Below are 22,119 nucleotides of genomic sequence, written 5' to 3'. Positions count from 1 at the left end.
TATACCCAGTTTTGTTATCTAATGCATTTTGGACCTTGGCTTTGCCCTTGCATGCATTTCAATCCTTGCTTCCAGTACATTCAATTCACACTCCATGTATGTATGGGGGTCTAAAAACTAACTCTGCGACGCGATTGTGCGATAACATTACACCGTAAATAGGCAGCCAAGACCAACATGCACGTTATACTATTTAATTTTTCTAGCCAGCGGTGTGATGTGTCCAATCACCGTAAACCATGTGTCATTTGTTTGGTCCCACAATTTGTCTTCATGTGCTTGCCGATCACCGAACAGTGCGGCATGTCGCCAGTACATAGTGTTTACACACTTTTTTTTTACCGTACCGTTTAAAAATTAATTTTTTATAAGTCATGCAGTGAACATCGACCATTGAGATTCGCGCTGTTCGACCCACCAACCAATAGGAATCGTGCTCTTTGCAGAGTGACACTGCGATCCTGTCGCAGAGTGCAATAATCGACATTCGGCGAGTCGCACAATCGCGTCGCAGAGTTAGTTTTTTGACCCCCATACATACCTCCACACTCAGTATAAAAATTTTCATTTTGTCACCCCTAGCTTGCTGTTTATTCTTCAAGGTGGTCTAGCTCAGCAAGAATGGAGAGTAGATGACTTACTTCATAGATTACTGTCTTGTGTGGAACCTCATCTTATGCATAGTTATAAGAATGTCAGAGATAGAATTGGCAGGTATGTCACAACAGTCAGTGTACATGGGAGTAGTAAAGTGATCTAAATATTGGGTATTGGATGGAAATCTATAGTGAATAATGTACCACTAAATTACCAAAACTGTAGCATTTTTCCAGATTTGGAAAGCAGGATTAAAAGATAAGCCAAATGTGGATCATATACTGTTAGTATATTGCTATAGTCAAAACGAATACACAAGCCGATATAATAGGTATACACATACACTTGTGTGCTACATATGTCGTAGTTATTATTTAACTTATTCAAAATAGAAGGTATTTCAAGAGTGTGACATTAATCACTGCTTGGTATCCTTGCATTTCAATGTGAAATGAAACGATGTCACTAAGATACATTCCTAGATTGCCTTTATTTATATGCATGATTTCTTATTTTTTCACAGTACGCTTGTCAACGTTTTCTTATACGACTACCCAGTGAAGAATGGTACGCATACCAAATCACCACGCAGAAAGCCGTTCATTGACAAAGTCGTTCCACGGCTGTCATTGCTATGTGATATCGACCTGCAGCATTTGGATGTGGAGAATGAGGAATGGAAGAATGCAATTAAGTTATGTAAAACAGGTAATTATATGTTGTATTGTACATTCATAGCAAATGTAATTGTGATGCATTTTTAGCTCCGCTGTCGACTTTGTCGAGCAGAGCTTATCATACGAGTGATTGTCCGTCGTCGTCCGTGTCAATGTTTTACTTTTTCGACTTCTTCTTGAAAACTTGGTGTATACATTGTATGTACCTTGGGTAGACCTCTCTCGGATTTGTTCATTTCATTATCTTATCTTCAATTCTCTAATTTTGGTGAATATTTTTGTCATTTTTGGTAAAAAGTGATATTTTCAACTTCTTGTTAAAAACCGCTAGTCCAATTGCTTTGATATTACATATATAGGTACTACATGTGGACCTCTCTCAGATTTGTTCATTTTGTAATGATATCTTCAATTCTCTAATTTTGGTGAATATTTTTGGTAAAAAGTGATATTTTCAACTTCTTGTTAAAAACCGCAAGTCCAATTGCTTTGATATTACGTATATAGGTACTACATGTGGACCTTTCTCAGATTTGTTCATTTTGTAATGATATCATCAATTCTCTAATTTTGATGAATATTTTTGTAATTTTTGGTAAAAAGTGATATTTTCGACTTCTTGTTAAAAACCACAAGTCCAATTGCTCTAATATTACATATATAGGTACTACATGTGGACCTCTATCAGATTTGTTCATTTCATAATGATATCTTTATTTTCTAATTTTGGTGAATATTTTTGTCATTTTTGGTAAAAAGTGATATTTTTGAATTTATGTTAAAAACAGCAAGTCCCATTGCATTGATACTATACATATTGTTCATTTTCTAATGATATCTTCTGTTCTTTAATTGAAATGTGCATTGCTAACAGCGGAGCTATCTCAGCCGACAGGCTGCTTGTTTTTAATTTATTATTGAAATTTTTTGAATTTCTTGCGGCTATGTTGATATAAGCGTAAATATACATACATAAAATTTATGCATTCTTGCTATATCTAAATAAAGATGATTAGTCTCAAGTTCAGGTTAGTATGTAAATTTATGCTAATTAGTGTGCAAGTTAACCAAAGGCTTTCAATGTTAGATTGTCTGGTTAAGTATTTCTAGAAATTGTTGGCGTAATTATTGACAGTTAATGAAATGTTTATTGCAATAACATATTGGGGTCTTCAAATACTGTAAAATACTTTATTTTAGCTGGAATTAATTTTCGCTGAAAAGACTTGCAGGTGTTCAGAAAAAATAAATTCCAAGCAAAAAAGAATTATTTTACAGTATCTTAGAGGCATTATTGTTTGACGATTCACCTGCAGAGGGCAGTCTACTTTGATGTACTTTCTGATCAGATACAGATTTAATTTATTTCTGACTCTGTAATATATGCGCATGTTGACATAGGTCTGCCAAAATCTCCAATGATCTCGCTTCAAATGTGCTATGTGTATTTTTTTTTGGTTTTTCCTCAGTTATGAAATGGGTTACGGGTAGCTTGTCCAGAATGTTCTATGCAGTACCTCCAGAGTTGTTTCAACTGTTACCAGTAGTAAGTCACTAAAATGCAAATTATGTGAATTTCAGTATGTATCACCAGGTTTCATGTTTTTTATATGCATCTATCTTTGATTAGTCCGAAAACGGGGACTTATGTTTTGACTTCTGTGCTTTCGTGCGTCCATTTGTGCGTCCGAACCTGTATCTTAGAAATGCCTGGACCAATCACAACCAAACTTCACACATACATCATACATGATATTATACATATGCACATCAATTTGTTTCACGATCTGATTCAAGATGGCCGAATAGTGGCCATTTTTGTTCTAAAAATCATCAAAATCAAGCATTTCTCAGCTGTTTACAGATGGATTTTGTTCAAACTTGGTATATACGTTGGACATTATAGCACCTTGATGCACATCAGTTTGTTTTCGGATAAGATTCAAAATGGCGACTAGCGGCCATTTTTGTGCTAAAAAATCATCAAATATCAAGCATTTCTGGCATTTATTGGTACATACATTAGACATTACGGGTTCCTGATGCACGTTATTCTATTTTTTAGATCAGATTCAGAATGGCTGACTAGTGGCCATTTTGTTTTAATGAATGGGCTTCTAGAGCCATATTTCTGACATGCATTGACTATGTTCAAATTTTATATATTCATTATACATGTATTCAAAATGGCTGATTTTGTTTTAATTAATGCTGTTCCAAAGCAATATCTCTCAATACTCGTTTGACAATCAGATACAAATGTCAATCATTTAAATGTTAAACAATCATCATAATCATATTCCTGACTTGTTTAAATTCCAGCTATATAAACAAAACTATATATCTTAAATTCGATAACTAACTGGGACTGTGCCATGCATGGCTTGTTTTTATCGTTTTCTGGATTCTGGTTAGATCTGGAAAGAAAACAAGATTTTGATGAAATACCTCCCTGAGGTGATATTTCGTAATTGACTTTTAAATAAATTATTCATTGGGTTCATTTGTAAATACATGTACATGACAATTATTCGCTGTGATTTCAATTTGCTGCTCAGAGCAATGCTATGATTGTATTATTTGTGTTTTCAGTTTGTGCCGATGGAGAGCTGCGAGACAGACGACGAGTCAAGGCAGGAAGGGCAGGTGACATTGGCGTGTATGGCGCAGGCATTGCTTCAACCAGATGTAGTACCCGCAGCTTTGCAGGCTATAAAACAAGTAAGATATTTGTAGTTTATACTTTGCATGTTGTTAAGCTTCAGCTTTTTTCGTCTTTGATCTTCTTTTGTACTGTTTTTTGAGGTACACAAGTACCTATTAAAATTTTATAATAATATTGATGTTTATATCACAACTATTGAATGTTGTATTTTTATATATAATCATGGAATGGTTGCATTTTATCTGTTACAACTGACAATTGATGTACGCAAATGTAGCATATTGGAGAAAACATACAACTGTCATCCATTGTTTGGAAAATTAGCATATTCAGATTAGTTGCATGCTATATTTATCGGCCAATCAACATCACAGTCACTAAACACTGGGTAAATTATTAGTAGACATTCTAGATGTTAGTAGAAAGCAGGGTAACCTATAAGACAGGAATCCGGTCCCTGGATACTATATGTAATCATGAATCAGGATAAGCACAGTAAAAGTCCAGATTACGATAAAGAAGCAAGTATGACCTTCTGAACCTCACTGCGAGGTGAAAGGCAAAATCACTATTACAAATGTACTAGCAGTTAGTCATTACTGTAAAATACTTTATTTTAGCTGGAATTAATTTTTGCTGAAAATACTTTTTGGGTGTTTTGTATGGAATTTATTTTCACTGAGGCCAGACTTTTTTTATTCCTTGTTTCTTGAGTTTTTATAAGGCAATTTTTTTTGAGGAGGGCGAAAAAAAACTAAAATTAATTCTTTTTTTCCATTAGATTTGTGTGATTCTCAAAGAATTGTAAGTGAGATCATTGATCGGAGAGAAGAAATGAAATAAAATTTTATTCCATGTATAACTTTGTTTCTCATCTGCGCAAGACTTCAGTACTTTGATCATGATACTCCCACGAAAATGCAACTTGGGTTTGTTATGTGGCGGGCAATTTTTTGCACTTACAAGTCAGCGGGCGTGAGAAATTACGCTAAAATAAAATTGTATTTTTATTTCATTTTCGGTTCCTGTTTATTCAGCGGGTTCGCGAAACAAGGGATAATAAAAGTCTGGCCTGATTTTTGACAACTTGAATGAAAAATATAAGAAAAAAAGGTATATTTGCCGGATTTTATTTTCACTGAATCATCCCGTCAACGAAAATTAATCCCAAGCAAAAAATATTTTATTTTACAGTATGTCTGATTAGAAAAGTTACTCTGAAATGGGGGTCACTTAGCATGTGGTATAGATGAAATAAAGGTTACTCTTCCTTCCCCCATCTGAACTAAACAGCGTCATGATACCTTGGACTAGAAATCATCACTAAAATGATTGTAACAATATGCCTTGTTTAATAATGTCTACACAGACAGTAGACACAGGTTCAATAATTAACATATATTGCCCCCCAGTCATTTGATTGCCTTGTAGGCCGCGTGTAAGAAAAGATTATTCATTACCAGGCATATCATATTTTTTATCCTTGTGCTAGTTTAGTATTAATGGATTAGATTCATCAAAAGCTGATATGTGATTGAAGCCATGACATTTAGCGGACTCCTCTAGGCCCAAAAATTAAACGAGAAAAAAAAAACACGCTTGTGCGTAGTGTGCCAATGTTATGCTAGGCATAATCCTAGGATTTAGGGTGTCCGGTAATCCTGATCCCATGCTTTTAATAATTAATCTTTTTTTAAATCTTGGTTAGATAAATTTCATCATCACTGGAACGAAATGGATACACAACTGCAGCATTAGTGGTACATCTTGTGTTTGAATTACCTGAATGTGCTTTTCTTTGCAACAGCTCTTGCATCACATTAATGGGGTTTTTTTTTTGCATAATTGTTTCTTTAAAGTGATACATTGTAATCATTTAAGTTTTCATCTTTTCGTGTGAATGCATTTGATGCAAGTTACCCAGTGCTATGTTTATCACTGTTCATCTATCAATATTAGGCTTATTTTTACATCCTTTTCTGCCAAATTCAAATTGGCGAAACATTTAGCCTTGACTTGCCATAGTGTAGCAATAGTGATTATTTGATGCCTGATGTTCGTATTCAAGAATAGATACATCAAAAAAAAGTTTTTGGGAATGTCTGTTACTGCACAAAACCTGTTCTGAATTCATAGAAATTATGGTAATATGGTGATTGGATGCAACTTGTTTAATTTTTTTTTTTTTTTTTTCTTGAAAACAGAACCACCTGTATCGATTGCACATTTCGATCATTGCACAAATGACACTTTGTTAGTTTTGAAAATCCTTTCCAATTAATCTTTAAAAGGAAAAGAATTGTTTCCCTGGCATTCTATAATTAACATAACTGTCAGCAATGTAGATGAGAAACTTGACATTCACTATTAGTGAGTCATTCGTTGCTGACAGCTTTATTCTTATTTCTAAACACTGCGCTTGACACCTACACTTTAATATTGAAATCCCAAATTGATTTGATGCTTGTTTAACATTCACTGAGCTTTCTGTGAATGGGGACACTTGCTTTAACGTTTAGTATCAGTTTCACTGACTGCTGGGTGTCGTGATCTAACATACATGTACACTTGAATAGCCAATCTTGACAAATTGGTCTACTATTCTTCACTATGAAAGCTCCACATTATCAACAATGGTCAATAATTTGCCAGCATTCATAGTAAATCTTTTCTTAACCTGCTTCTCTTGATAAATAAGTATACTTCCATAGAAATATTATAAAATGATGTAGTAGAGCAGATATACTCCTGATGCGTAATTGATGTTTGTCGTTCATGTATCAACCAACCAAACAATGCATTATCATGCTTTCGTAGTAATTGGCTACTATGAATACGTGAATTTCTTTGTTAATTTTAGCTCTTGAATTCCAGGCCACACGTACTTGTTAGCCCTGTTACTCAGTCACGCACACACATGTCGTAAATATCCCTTGAGCATCACGAATCTCATTTCACTTGTTTTATTGCTTACAGATTGCTTCAAGCAGTTCGTGGCACAGTCGGGTCAGCATCTTGAATTACACTCAGGTTATGGTCTTCTACAACATGTTTATTATGACGTCAAATAAAGATTTCACTACCGAGATACAGAATATTGTAGTCCAGTTACTAACAGATGATCAACTGGAGGTGTGTGTGTATACTTCATTAAATTGCTGTGTTCTTTTTTGACTCCTGTGTGTTCAAAGCACACAATGCATATTAATTACCTAATTTGCATGATAATTGGCTAATTTTTAGCTGTTCCAAGACTGTTTCACTGATATCTGAAGAACCACTCATTGGATTTTGATGAAACTTGGTACATAGATGCTCTGGACCATAGACCCTCTACTGGAGGGTCTATGTCTGGACTAATGCACAGATGTTTGCTTAATGATTACTAAATTTTCTGCTTTTACGCCAATGTCTCAAGTACTAATTATTCCAATTCAATGAAACCTGGTACATAGTTGCCATGGAACAATGTACATACCTGATTAGTTTTGGGTTAATATCTGTGCATATTAATTACCTAATACACTAATTTGCATAATTAGTCAATTTTCGGCTTTTACATTGATATTTCAAGTACTAATTATTCCATTTCAATGAAACTTCGTACATAGATGTCATAGGACAATGTAACAAAAGTCCTGGTAAGTTTTTGGTTAAAATCTGTTTTAATATTAATTACTAAATTTACATATAATAATTTATATATTTTTGGGTCTAATGAACATTTCCATGAAACCTTATTAGTTATTATCTCAGCACACGGGAGTTCTTTAAAGCTTCCTGTGATTGATTATTTGTATTTTTGAGTTGACAAGCGGTGATTGGATGTATAATTGTAGATTTCTATATATCGATAAGTATGGTATGTCTTAATGTATAAATTATCATCCAACCGTCAGTTGTATTGACATTTTGTATTCCAATTACGGTAATGCTTGAATCAATGTAATTGCTTTCACCAAACAATTTTAGTTTAGAGAAAAACAGTGAAATTATCGAAAATTTACTAAAAATTGATCAATTTGTCAAATTTTAAAATGTTTGCTGTTGGTTCCTATGGTGATTATATTTCAATTTACTGATTACTATGTTGCTTACCGAAATTTGGTCAATAAATCATAATTTCACAGATTATGGTTTACCATTGTTAAACCTTTGTAATAACAGACTTTATTAATAGATAACTGTTTTATGCACGTCACAAAAAATAGCGATATGTATACTTACTTACGACATACAGTGTTTTATTGGGGTATATAGTGAAATAAAAATGTTAATAAAAACGCAATTAACTGTATCCATTGATGTATTTTGTGAATATGTTCCTCATATTGTGTTTTATTTCCCTAGGGGAAAAAATAACACAGATCTGAAATTACTATTAACAATTTCAAGCAAAAACTAGCTAGAAGTGCTGTACACGTTAGATACTGTTTTCTCATGTATTTACATTTAAAATGTCACTGTCATAACTAACATTTTCTCACACAAATTCATAATTCACAAAGATTAAATTATGCAAAAGGTCGCGGTGACCTCCTAGCTGTCTTATTTAAAGTAGTCTAGTCAAATATTAACTGCTACAATATATTATAATTTTCCCTTGACTCGAGAAACCCTTAAACATTTTCAATTAACTTTTCTAATATACCGTATTTGCTCTATTACAAGTGCATCTCCAATAAAACCATCTACTGCATCGGTTGTATACTACATTGTTCAAATATTATTTCTTTTGACTGTATACACACATTTATGTAGGTGTATGTGCTACTTACTAATAGAGCAAATACGCTACTTGATGATAATGTAAATCATTACATTCTCATTTCTAGAGATTATCATCATTTGAGTATATTCCTGAAGATGCATTGTTGTGAATTTCACAAACTCTCCTGACTCGCGTAATTTAAAGTACCTTAAAGCCGGTGGTCGTCGCGCAGCATGGGTTGGAATATCATGTTAATAAAGAATGTATTTTACACGCGATGTATACGTCGCTATGAGTCCCATATCGAACAGGACGCGGCACAACGAGTGCCGCCCTTTAATTTCATGCTGATCTCACCACAATATTTGGTACATCATCCAGACGCAATCACTTACAATTCTTTGAACACATTCTTCTAGGTGAGAGAAATGGCTGGCACCACATTAAGCGGATTTCTACACTGTGGTTTTATGAAGATGAACGACGACCTGCAGAGTCATTTTGAAGGATTATGCAAGACAAAGCTACCCCGCAAAGCAGGCGTAGGGATGGAAGGTTAGACAACAGTCTGTTTTTTTATTCATCTTTCAAACTTGCGTTATCATCTTTGTATACAGGCGTAACAGCTGCCACTCGTGTTAGATAAGAACCTCATGTCACGTTTTTTGTCATCGTTATATTCCATTCACATATTACATTATATCTAAATATTTCAATTTGAGGCGACTGGTTTGTGAACATAAGATACACAATTTGAAGGGGTAGGTTTCTGAACATAGGATACAAAAATGTAAGCCCATCTCTACAAGGATGTTGCCAATCGTCATGTATTGTTAGTATATCATTCACAAAATGTGAAGATTGAATGAAATAAAACAAATAGGTCAAAACAAAAAGTTATATACACTATTTTATATGGCTGTCGTATATTGACACACAGCCCCGCCAATCCCCCCCCCCACACACACACACACACAAACATGTGGACTTGGATCATTTAATTTATTGATATGCAAATTAGCAAAATTTTATACATTGAAGTGAATGTAATGTAGCTGGGATTACTTATTACTCACTGTACAAAAAAAAAAAACATGGTTTTGTCATTAGCGATTTAAATACCACCACAAGATTAAAACAAACTCAGGAACGTTAAAGGTGTGTGATCAAAATCTTGCAACTGACACATATGTACAGAATGTTTTGAATTTTAATTCTGTTGTTATGGCGATGTTTTTGTGTGCTGCCATGACGACCCAAAGCTGTTTGTGGAAAGCTACACATAATAATGACCTCTAGGTACAAAGAACAGTAGTCAGACTGATATTTATTTATTTGTCCTCAAGGGGGAGGGTGCTAAAAAAGAACCTAGTAGAATAAGTCATACATAAAATATAATCAGTCATGTAAAATCATCTTATTAGCTGTATTTAAATATGTTAATATGACATCATTATATTGACATATTAAATTGTTTTTCATTCATTGGGAATTTTTGGTATTTTTAACAGATTCAATTTTTTAACTGTTTTTTACACCAACATAAACAACTCTCAGTTCTACTATCAAATGGGGGAGGGCACCATAGGTTACTTGAATATCTGGCATTTTTTTGGCTTATCTTAACAATTTGAGAAAACCCCTTGTAACCCTAGGAACTGACTGGGATTATGCACGCCTAAATGAACGTGTTGATGCTTTGGTATTTCGGATTTCAAGATGCAATGCTCTCCGATGATTCCGAACTAGATGAGTTATCATTCCTGTCGTCTAATAATCCCGTAAAAGCTTTTTTTTCCTTCACCACAATTTGTAAAACTCTCTAGTAATGAATTGATGGCGTTTATCAGCATTCTCAGTTTTATGACTGTGATCCTTAGAATCTTATCATCCTGCCGCTAAGAATTCTTAGAAACAGAATGTGTTGAGGAAATAGAATGTGTTGAGGAAATGTTGAAGGCAGCAGAGCAGGTGTGCTGCCTTCAATAAATTTTGTTTATTGACCATCTTGCTGTAATTATGTATGATGTAATAATCTGCACTATCAAATGGTCTGCTTTTTTTTCTAGTATCATCATAGATGAAGGTTAATATCTGCCTTTGTTGATATTGTTGTTGATTCCGGCATAAACTTTTTAGCTCTACTATCAATGAAGTCGAGCAGGGCTGTTCTATTATAGATTGTCCATTCTAGTTTGGCTCGTGTTGACAAACAAGGCAAGAATGAGGGCCAATATAGCTTTATGCTTGGGCCAATAAATAAAATAACATTGCCCGATTCACATTATTTTGCTGAAGTTCGCCATCCATAGCTGTCTCTATGAACCATGATCATGTCAGGAAAACTGTATTTGACCTCAGTTAAATTGGATTCATCAATCACTGTTCCTGTAACATCTCAGATCAATTTGAAATTTTAACCAATATATAGTGCTGTATATCAAGTCACAGTATAACTGACAAAAAAACATGACTTTGCATTTGATTTCCCACAACACTTGACTTTATGTTCTTTTTTGCCATAAAAATACATCAGGGCATCTGCTGTTGTGTTTAATTTCGTCATCAGCGAATAGAGGTTTATAGTGTGAATTCTGGCAAGGTATAAAAGTGAGGGTGGTGGCCGGATAAATGGACCTTGGCTGGGGGAGATGCTTAGAATATTCCTCAGTTTAAAACATCATGCAACACACAATCATGCGAACAATGTTTTTTCTACACGTATTGTATACGCAGCAAAGAGGTTTGCATACAAGTCATAAAACCACCTGTTGTAGTTCCACCGTCTTCTGGACCTTCATGGAGTTGAAGGAGCCAATACATGTATCATGGTATTGTATTGTTTACTTACCTTTTTAATCTCCTTTTTTTCAGCACTCATTCAAAGACATGCTGGCGTACTGGGACTAAGTGCGTGCATTCAAGCATATCCGTACGACGTACCGCAGTGGATGCCGCAAGTACTAATGGATCTTGGTAATCATTTACATGATCCTCAACCCATCGAGGTAAGCTTGAAGCAATAATCTGTGGGTGGGCTTTTTTATAATCGATGAAACGAAACCACTTACAATTGATGATGTTTGTGATCCTGCTTTTTATACTGAACTCGTATAATAGCAATGTTCTTTGACAACACATTTTTTTTTTTTTTAATTATTCAATATGTTTGCTTACAGTGACATTTGCAAGTAATCCTTTTTTTCAAACTACTAGTAACATTTAAATTCCATGAGGAGGACTTCATTTCACTAAGAGTATTGAACTTCAATCAAGTGTATCTAAACAATTAAATATGACATTAAAACGTGATCTTTCTCTGTACGCTTTTATATACGTCACATGTATTCTTGTGCCCTGTGGCAATCATTTCAGCCTCCATTGACATTTTCCAAAGAATAAAAGTGCTTTTTCTTGGGTCTAATGATCTGTTGCAAAACGACACAGCTTTTAAGTTTTCCGCTTGTTTTAAGCAATCACCATCGAACTCAGACTCATCAAGTATACGTCTTTCCGGAATCCAGTTTGCGTGGTTTAATTAGGCATATAAATACATTATATTTTTATTGCTTTCACAAGTTGTGAATCTGTGGTCCAGAAACAAATCAACATCCTGTGTATGGCTGTATTGTTGTTTTGTAAAATAATTGAAAAAACGGACAGACAGACTTTGAATGTCTCTGATGTCTCTTGTGTGTGCGGCGTACCATAGACCTTGGTATTACAATGGGGACGTGCAACTGTAGATATTCCTATCATGTAATCTTAGTCACATCCTCTCTTTTCCATATATGAATATTGACACTTTATAACTAAAAATATATATATAAAAAAAAAACATAAAAACTGTTACCGGTATATGCATTAATGGTCTTCACTATCCTGGAGATTATAACGCACATTGCACACAGGAAGTTAGATATCCCTGTTTTATATGGCCGCACATGCTATGTGTTTTGCCAGAGAAACCATCATTACATGATTAAGACAACAAGACATTAATGAATATGCCTATCATAATGTGCTATCATAGATTCAACCAAGCATGGATAAACACTATCACCATGGGAACTTGCGCAAGTCAACACACACATACACCACCCCCCTCCAACATACATCTAGAGATTGAATCCTGGATAATGACTTTGACCCTTCCTATCAAGCCTGTGACACTCAATTTTGGTGTTTACAGAATCTTTAGATGGTATTTGAATTCCAGACCAATTTTTAATCAATTTTATTTTTAGCAACATCTTCTTGATAGGATACAGTTGTGTGATAATGATATTTGTCTTGCTAACCCTGGCATATGTCTTCACTATATCTCTAAGACACTTTATACTACATCGTTTCCTACATTCTGGCTTTTAGTTATAATGCGACACAAGTGTACATGCTTACATACAGCTGTATGAGCACTGTTTAAAATTAGGTTTTATTCCCAGAAGAGTTAGTTTTCAAGCTTTTAGGTTCATAATATTCAGTGTATTCCTTCCTTCTGATCTATCAACTCTATAAAGTAGATTTATTATTTGTGAGATTGCTTTTAATGAACAACTCATTGAATTCTCATTGATCGAGTCACGGTGGTAAGAGTATTGCTCAGCTCAACACATAAATCAAGAAGTCATCTAAAAGTTGTCATCAATTGAGAAAATAGTTTTTCCAAATACTTCTCCTCCAACTTTGACTTCTCAGTATTGACTGGTTTATATTTAGGGTGGGTAGCCAGAAATCACCTTTTTAGCTCCGCTGTCGACTTTGTCGAGCGAGCTTATCATATGAGTAATTGTCCGTCGTCGTCCGTGTCAATGTTTTACTTTTTTGACTTCTCCTTGAAAACTATAAGCCTGAATGCTTTGATACCTTGGGTAGACCTCTCTCAGATTTGTTCATTTTGTAATGATATCTTCAATTCTCTAATTTTGGTGAATATTTTTGTCATTTTTGGTAAAAAGTGATATTTTCAACTTCTTGTTGAAAACCGCAAGTCCAATTGCTTTGATATTACATATATAGGTACTACATGTGGATCACTCTCAGATTAATTCATTTTGTATTGATATCTTTAATTTTCTAATTTTGGTGAATATTTTTGTCATTTTTGGTAAAAAGTGATATTTTCGACTTCTTGTTAAAAACTAAAAGTCCAATTGCTTTGATATTATATATATAGGTACTACATGTGGACCACTCTCAGATTAATTCATTTTGGTAAAAAGTGATATTTACGACTTCTTGTTAAAAATCGCAAGTCTGATTGTTTTTATATTACATATATAGGTACTACATGTGGACCTCTTTCAGATTTGTTAATTTCATGGTGATATCTTCAAGTATCTAATTTTGATGATTGTTTTTGTCATTTTTGGTGAAAAGTGATATTTTTGAATTCTTGTTGAAAACAGCAAGTCCCACTGCTTTGACACTATACATATATCTATCTCAGCCGACTGGCTGCTTGTTTTTTTATTAGCTTCATTAATATTACTTTATACTATGAGAAGGATATATCAGGTAATGCTGCTGTTATCGCTTATTTTGTTGCCATGGCAACCAGAAATGTCCTCCATCGCTGATGATTAGTTGTAGATGAATAGCAAGGTTTTTTTTGGTTTTTTTTTAATCGGGTATTTAATACTGAGTACTTGAAATATGGTACAGTGGAGTGCTAGAGTACTGCTTTTATCCCCTTTCAGATTTTACAATGAATCACGAAACAATTTATCGTTGTGTATTACATTTACAGTATGATGCATACATATGTCTCAGAGTATAGAGGCGGATGAAACTAGTTTCCTAGGCAACATGCATTGATGCGTTTAATGAAATTGTTCTAATGGCTCAGACTGAATCTACTCCTCTATTTTGAATAATTTGTGTCTGCAGTCATGGTTGATTTTGTGACCATGTTAATATTTTCTTCTGATTTTTTTTTTTGTTTTTGTTATTTAATATTCTGTGCCAATGATAGTAATACCTACCTTACTTGTTGTGATAATCTACCCTCCACACTACGCCAAATTCTCAGTAAGCAATGCTATACGATTGCACATCATCTGCAACCGATCATTTTTAGTTTTATACGACAATTGACTTGTAATTACTACCGATGCCGTACAATTTCAATTTGTAATGAAACACGTAGACCGTAATGCAAAATACACCTGCAATTACCACAGGAGAGACAGTGAACACATCCAATCAATATCTCGAGCTGTTGCCTAGCACCCATAAAAATGATTCAAAAACAAAATTATGTTTTGTAAAAAACATGTTGTTGGAATGAAAAACAAGTGCCAGAATGAAAGAAATTTCACATGAAATGACGGTTTCCATGGAAAAGCCTATTATAAGCAACGAGAGTTTATGGATAAGTGGCGACAGGTTGTCAGTATTTATCACATATTTGTTATTCTGTTCGTCCAGTACCATTTTATAACAATAATTTACGACAATAGAAATGTGATTAAATATCTTTACAATAGAGACCATGGTTTGCTTTAATGACTGCCAGTCATTTTACTCTGCTTTGAAAACCACATTATCCTTTGATGCATTATATCACTTGGATTTAGTTTGCCGTAATGCTACTTTAATCTTAAGAATGTTTATAGCCGCGTAATAAATTACTACCGGGTAGTAAACATCTTTTCACATTGCTAAAAGTAGTCCTTTCAATTTGTGGCTCACCACCCCCAATGGTTTTTGTCATTTGCTGTCTGTCTTTGTTGTGCCACAGTTATAGAACCGTGCAATCATCCAATACAGGTAAAATCAGTGATATTGATATTGTTACAAGTCTATTTGCATATTAAATAGAATAAGAATAAGGAACTAATGATTCAACTGTAATGAAAGCCATTCTCCAAGATCTAGTATTGGACTCCTAATCAGTCAGTTTATTCCAATACTGTGCCAAGTTAATTTACTTTGTTGGTGACGTTATGCGAGTTGAACTTGAGGTCATGCCTATTTTTGGAATTGCAAATGTCAGGCTTCTATATCCTCTGTGATATCTAAATTATAAACCTTTTAATACAGTATTCAAAAAATCAGAATTGAGATTAGAATGTTAGTGAAATGGACACCGCTGTAACAATGAGAGTCATTAGCATCATTAACAATGCAGCTAATTTGAAGTCTGCTTTTATGTTCAACTAGCGAGTTCATCAACGATCATCTTGAACTGTAGTGTGTGTTTTTTTTTAATATATTGAAAAGTGATATTCAATTTAGAATTAGTAATTGAATACTCCTATCAAGTTGATATGTCATCTAGGTTCTGGTTTCATTTAATCTTTCCATGGTGATACTCAATTTGCTTGATCTTTCATCTCTCCGTGATTCAACAAGACTAATTTGACTTTGCGTTTTTTCGTATTCTCAGATTTCATGGTTTATTTTCGACTGCGACTGAATATGTATATGCAGCATCACAGAATAAATAAACTCATGAATACGGAGTGTTTTATCTTGAACCAGATTTCCTCTCATAGAACTCACAAATTTTTGATAAACAAAATTGCAAATTCAAACTAAGTCTTCAATTGACTTACTTTTAATGCTTAGACAACTTACAGGTCAACGACACGGGGGGAAATGCGTCTGGAGTTTTAAAAAGAAAATGCTCAGACACAGAATTACAGCCAATCAACTTAAAAGCATTATCCTGTATTGAATTACCAGGCAGGAAAAACCTTCTCTGTAAACAAATGAATGATTTATGGAAACGAAAGAGTTTCATTTTCTTAGACTTTCATGACACCCATAATGCTTCAAATAGAATCGCAGCTTCTTGTAATCGTGATTGTTAGATATTTTGACAAGCTGGCTGACTGATTGTCACATAAAGTAAGAAAGTTACAACAATATTCAGGTTTTTTGGAAAATGTATGCAAAAATCTTCAACGCAACTGCATTGTGAAAACGAAAACTCCTGCTTGCAATCTTAAAGATGGTTCATATTGCTTCTTGTGGCGCCGTTTTCTCAATCTCATGAAATCCAACATGTCAGGATTGAAAGTCTAATCAGACATACAGTTTGCTGCCCACTGTCAGATCAGATTAGACTGTGAGCCAACCTTTGTATTGGTACCTTCAGCTGGGAATATCAAGCTCAGTTGAGTTCTTGCCAAGATTGAACCACAACTGGATTTATCTAGTTTTTTAGCCCTGGATCTGTACACGCTCTGTGTAAACTCTGATACTTTTCAGACCTCTAAATATGAATACTAAAGATGCAAGGCTTACTTAGTTGTGCAACAATTTATTTGCGCTGATCATTTGATTTATATTCATGTTGTATTTAGGACTGATTAGAAATTGTCAGGTTTTTTTTACTGTGTTTGCGCAATCAGAATTTTGATGTGTTTGTGAAATAGGTAAAGAGGTTAAGGCAGTAGATTATTTGAACACTCTCAAAAACCAATGACGCTCAATTGATTTTGAGAAGATGCTTCTCATCTACCCATACTTCATTAACCTCTTCATCTCTTTCAGAAAAGCACCCCTGATGATCTCATTCGCTGTCACCATGACGACATACTCCAATAACAATACATCCAATCAGAAACACTGTGCAACAAGTATTCAACACAGATAATTTATACATGCCATGTTTTGTTTCTACAGATGACAGTTAAGAAGACGCTGTCCGATTTCAAGAGAACGCACCACGACAACTGGCAGGAACACAAACAACAGTTCACGGATGATCAGCTGGTTGTGTTAACTGACCTTCTCGTATCACCATGTTATTACGCATAGTATAGATTGCCTGCTTGTCATCGAAAAAAAAAAAAGCAAATTTAAATTTCTTGCAATTTATTGCGATAAAATCATTGTCCGTACTAGTGACTGCAACTACAGCTATAATTAACCCAATGGACGGCAAAGGTATTAAAGCATGTTTCTGCCCTTCAAAAAAGGCTCCATTCTCTCCTATCATTACATTCACTGTCACTTGGTTTTAATTTGTAGAAACGATCATGGGAGAGAATAGAACACTATTTGAGGGGAGGAAGTAAGTCACATGGTTTGCTTGCTCTCAATCAGATCTGGGCATTCATTTGCATCTAGTCTATTCTCTTATGTCGTATTATTTGTCTGCATATTCGTATAACCCATCAAATGTTTATTATCACTTGATTTGTCATCTGCCAATTCATTTTTCAAACTGATTAATTAACTTTAACTTTTTGAGCGCATACATTGTCAACTTTTGGCACAATCTACAAAATGATTTTGTATAGTCTGCTCTCGACCACCCCCACCCCCACATTAAATGTTGTTGAAAACTGGCAAAACCTTTTGTTCAAAAATCTAAAAGCAATCTCAAATTGTCTGTATGATCCAAAATGATGATGAATTTAAGTGACAATATTGAAAAATGTGAAAATATTATCTACTTAATTTTGGATGGGAATAAGTATACGGCACAGGTTAAAAAGATGAAAATAGATTCTCTTCAATTTTCCAAAGCGCTAATCAGATCGGTTCTAGGATTTGAAGCCAATTTAGTTGTATAGCTAATTTTAACTACTAGTCAGTCTTGGATAATGCTTTATACTGAAAAACTGTATTCTCGTTTCACGTCAACACGAATCTCCGACAAATTGAATGCATGTATTCTAAATTGCATTTACAAAATGTGGATTAATAGTTTGCATAAAAAGGTTTCAATTTATTAGACCATGTGTTTTGCATGCGACTGCCCTTTAAATAGTGCAAACCAGTCTTTCAGTAGGATTAACTTTGGAAGAATATTTCTAAACTGTGTTCAATGCTTTTTCTTGATAATTAGTACTTTGTAACAAAAGATAAAAAGAGACGTTTGGACAAACCCAAATCAGGTAATGTAATGAGATATTAGGATTGTCCAATTTTTTTTTTTTTTCTAAATTAATGAACTCATTTTTGTGACTGTCAGTGCAGTGATAAGAATCTTTAAAGCTACCTGAATGAAAATACATGGCATGAAATGATGTGCTGGAAATGTCTTGTGGTTTTTCCAAATAATGAATTTACAAATTACCTAATATTTGTAAGGCCACTTATTATATTTTTTATTACATTTTCCTCTGTATTTTGCGTTTTTCTAGAAAATTTAAATCAACTATTTGGGCACATTGATATATAAATTAATTAATTTAAATATTCAAGTTTTACCTGAACAACATGCAAATCAGATCTAAAAGTATATATGGTGAGCAAACTACTTTGCAGGTTGAATTCAGCGAGTTGAACATTAGGCCATCAGACTAACATACCAATATAGAGCAAACCCAATCACTGTGGCTTTGTATCGCCTATTATATCTTAACTATGATTTGTTGACATTTTGACTATAAAATTCTGTAATTAAGAAAAAAAAGAAATGTTTCTTTTCAAAATTATCAGCAGGCAACCAATGTGTAGAATATATTCATTCATTCAATCAATCAATCTGACCTTATTAAATTCCAGAGTGAAGATAGCCTTTTTATAAATTTGGTTTCTCTGGTACATTTACCTACATTTGCGGGAAAATTCTCATAATCACAGACTGTTGTTACTTCTATTTAAAAAAAAATGTCATATTGCTGCAATTTTTTAAACAATGTGACAATTTCTAAAACATTACCAAACAAAAGCCATTACAATGCACATTAGTAAAAAAAAGACTGGTTTGCAGTAGGTGACAATATAATTTTTCAGGTGTTAGTTTTTTATCATGGCAACAGTATTGTATTTGCTCTATTAAAAGCACTCTTCTTATAGACGTGCATGTAATCCAAATTGCTTTTATTAGCTCCGCTGTCGACTTTGTCGAGCGGAGCTTATCATATGAGTGATTGTCCGTCGTCGTCGTCATCCGTCTCCGTCGTCCGTGTCAATGTTTTACTTTTTCGACTTCTTCTTGAAAACTACAAGCCTAAATGCTTTGATACTTGGTGTATATGTACCTTGGTTAGACCTCTCTTAGGTTTGTTCATTTCATGTTGATATCTTTAATTCTCTAATTTTGGTGAATATTTTTGTCATTTTTGGTAAAAACTGATATTTTCGACTTCTTGTTAAAAACCGCAAGTGCAATTGCTTTGATATTACATATATAGGTACTACATGTGGACCTCTCTCAGTTTTGTTCATTTTGTAATGATATCTTTAATTCTCTAATTTTGGTGAATATTTTTGTCATTTTTGGTAAAAACTGATATTTTCGACTTCTTGTTGAAAAACGCAAGTCCAATTGCTTTGATATTACATATATAGGTACTACATGTGGATTTCTCTCAGATTTGTTCATTTTGTAATGATATCTTTAATTCTCTAATTTTGGTGAATATTTTTGTCATTTTTGGTAAAAAGTGATATTTTCAACATCTTGTTGAAAACCGCAAGTCAAATTGCTTTGATATCACATATATAGGTACTACATGTGGTTCTAACTCAGATTTGTTCATTTCATGTTGATATCTTTAATTCTCTAATTTTGGTGAATATTTTTGTCATTTTTGGTAAAAACTGATATTTTCGACTTCTTGTTAAAAACCGCAAGTCCAATTGCTTTGATATTACATATATAGGTACTACATGTGGACCTCTCTCAGATTTGTTCATTTTGTAATGATATCTTTAATTCTCTAATTTTGGTGAATATTTTTGTCATTTTTGGTAAAAACTGATATTTTCGACTTCTTGTTAAAAACCGCAAGTGCAAATGCTTTGATATTACATATATAGGTACTACATGTGGACCTCTCTCAGATTTGTTCATTTTGTAATGATATCTTTAATTCTCTAATTTTGGTGAATATTTTTGTCATTTTTGGTAAAAAGTGATATTTTCGACTTCTTGTTGAAAACTGTAAGTCCGATTGCTTTGATATTACATATATAGGTACTACATGTGGACCTCTCTCAGATTTGTTCGTTTTGTGATGATATCTTCAATTCTCTAATTAATTTATTTTGGTGAATATTTTTGTAATTTTTGGTAAAAAGTGATATTTTCGACTTCTTGTTAAAAACTGTAAGTCCGATTGCTTTGATACTATTCATATTGTTCATTTTCTAATGATGTCTTCAGTTCTTTAATTGAAATGTGCATTGCTAACAGCGGAGCTATCTCAGCCGATAGGCTGCTTGTTGTATACTGGAATAATAAAATATGACATTTGACATACATTTGCCATTACTTAAGCGCATATACTACTAATAGAGCAAATACAGTACTTTTTTTTTTTTTAAATTAAATCTCAGCTACCTATTTTCATAACCTCATTATAAATTATTGTCAAATTTGGGAATTTTGTCATGTCTACTAAATTTACTTTATTAACTTGTGGGAATAATTGAATTAGAATATCCTTTGGTTTGATGTCATTTAAAACATTTCAAATTATCGGCATATGATGTATTTGACGGCAGACATTCTCAAAACTTGGATAAATCAATTTTTGATAGAGCTTTGAAAGGGTCATGGATAAATCAATTTTCAACAAAGCATGGAAAAAGGCTCTGATGGAAGGCAGAAATTGTTGTCTCGGGATGCAGCTGCTGCATCACATGTGTTACAATATGTTAACTTCCAATCTAACACAGTCAGTTGACTTATATTTATCAAATAAATACCCCGGTATACCCCTAAGTCAAGCTAGCAAGCCCATAGGTGTAAAGCAATTCTCATATATGTAAATTAAGCCCGTTCATTTCGCTCAATAAAACTAAAAGGCTTGCTCTTTTCAGCAAGTCTCATCCTATTTAATCTTGAAGTTGGCTTCTGCCATTTAATATTCACATGCTTTCATGAATCCGGCACATGACACACGCGATCATGAACAGGTTTCTAATTTACTTCTTCAATAATGTACTGTCTATTGTACACCGCTATTCAAATAGGTTGCAATTTACTTAATGATCAGCCGTAAAACGTGACTTGTATATGTCACTGAGTGACAAGTACTGTATTTTTATGGGAATACATTTGTTGCTTTGATTTACTAAAATAATTTCTAATTTTTCTGCACTACACACTGTATGACTGTGTTAGAAATTATAATATGTGTTGGGTGTGGTTATTACTTATTACTACTATTTTTATTTTTAACCTGATTTCCTTGCTGATAAAGAGAAGAGATCAGATTTCATCTGTTTTGATTTTTAACATTTTCAAGTGCTGTAATTATTATGTTTCTGAATACTTTTTTTTTTTCTTCTGGCAATTGTAGTTTTTGGTTTTTCTGACTGCAAACCTCAGTTTTGTTGTTTCAAATAAAAACACTGATCTGATTAATGTGTTTAATTATTAACGATATTAATTGACAGATTGGAAAAAATTACAACATGTTTGCACTTTCTAAACAGTGTGACTGTAATATAATCTTGATGGCTATTGGAGTGTTTTATTTTTTAGAGGTCGATGAGAAAATATTACTGAAATAAAAAAAAAAATTCCCTAGATAATAAAAATGCTAGCGTGTGTG

The 22,119-nt window shown here is 33.6% G+C and overlaps 1 protein-coding gene across 1 annotated transcript in view; it reads left to right on the top strand.

The window, feature by feature from the left end:
- LOC100373169 (proteasome activator complex subunit 4-like) overlaps positions 1-19,029 on the top strand; it is a 47,034-nt gene extending 28,005 nt beyond the window's left edge. Inside the window, exons 33-40 of the mRNA XM_085492427.1 lie at positions 583-714; positions 1,121-1,305; positions 2,744-2,820; positions 3,867-3,995; positions 6,916-7,071; positions 9,070-9,205; positions 11,525-11,658; positions 17,285-19,029. Of these exons, the coding sequence (XP_085348553.1) occupies positions 583-714; positions 1,121-1,305; positions 2,744-2,820; positions 3,867-3,995; positions 6,916-7,071; positions 9,070-9,205; positions 11,525-11,658; positions 17,285-17,419 (1,084 nt within the window). The 3' untranslated portion in view covers positions 17,420-19,029. The remainder of the gene's footprint in view (positions 1-582; positions 715-1,120; positions 1,306-2,743; positions 2,821-3,866; positions 3,996-6,915; positions 7,072-9,069; positions 9,206-11,524; positions 11,659-17,284) is intronic.
- Positions 19,030-22,119: the final 3,090 nt, after the last annotated feature.

Source organism: Saccoglossus kowalevskii, chromosome 2 (assembly GCF_978046115.1).
Source record: "Saccoglossus kowalevskii chromosome 2, keSacKowa6.1, whole genome shotgun sequence".
Classification (NCBI taxonomy): domain Eukaryota; kingdom Metazoa; phylum Hemichordata; class Enteropneusta; family Harrimaniidae; genus Saccoglossus; species Saccoglossus kowalevskii.
The sequence above is the reverse complement of the archived record's forward strand: the minus strand, read 5'-3'. Positions and strand labels throughout refer to the sequence as shown.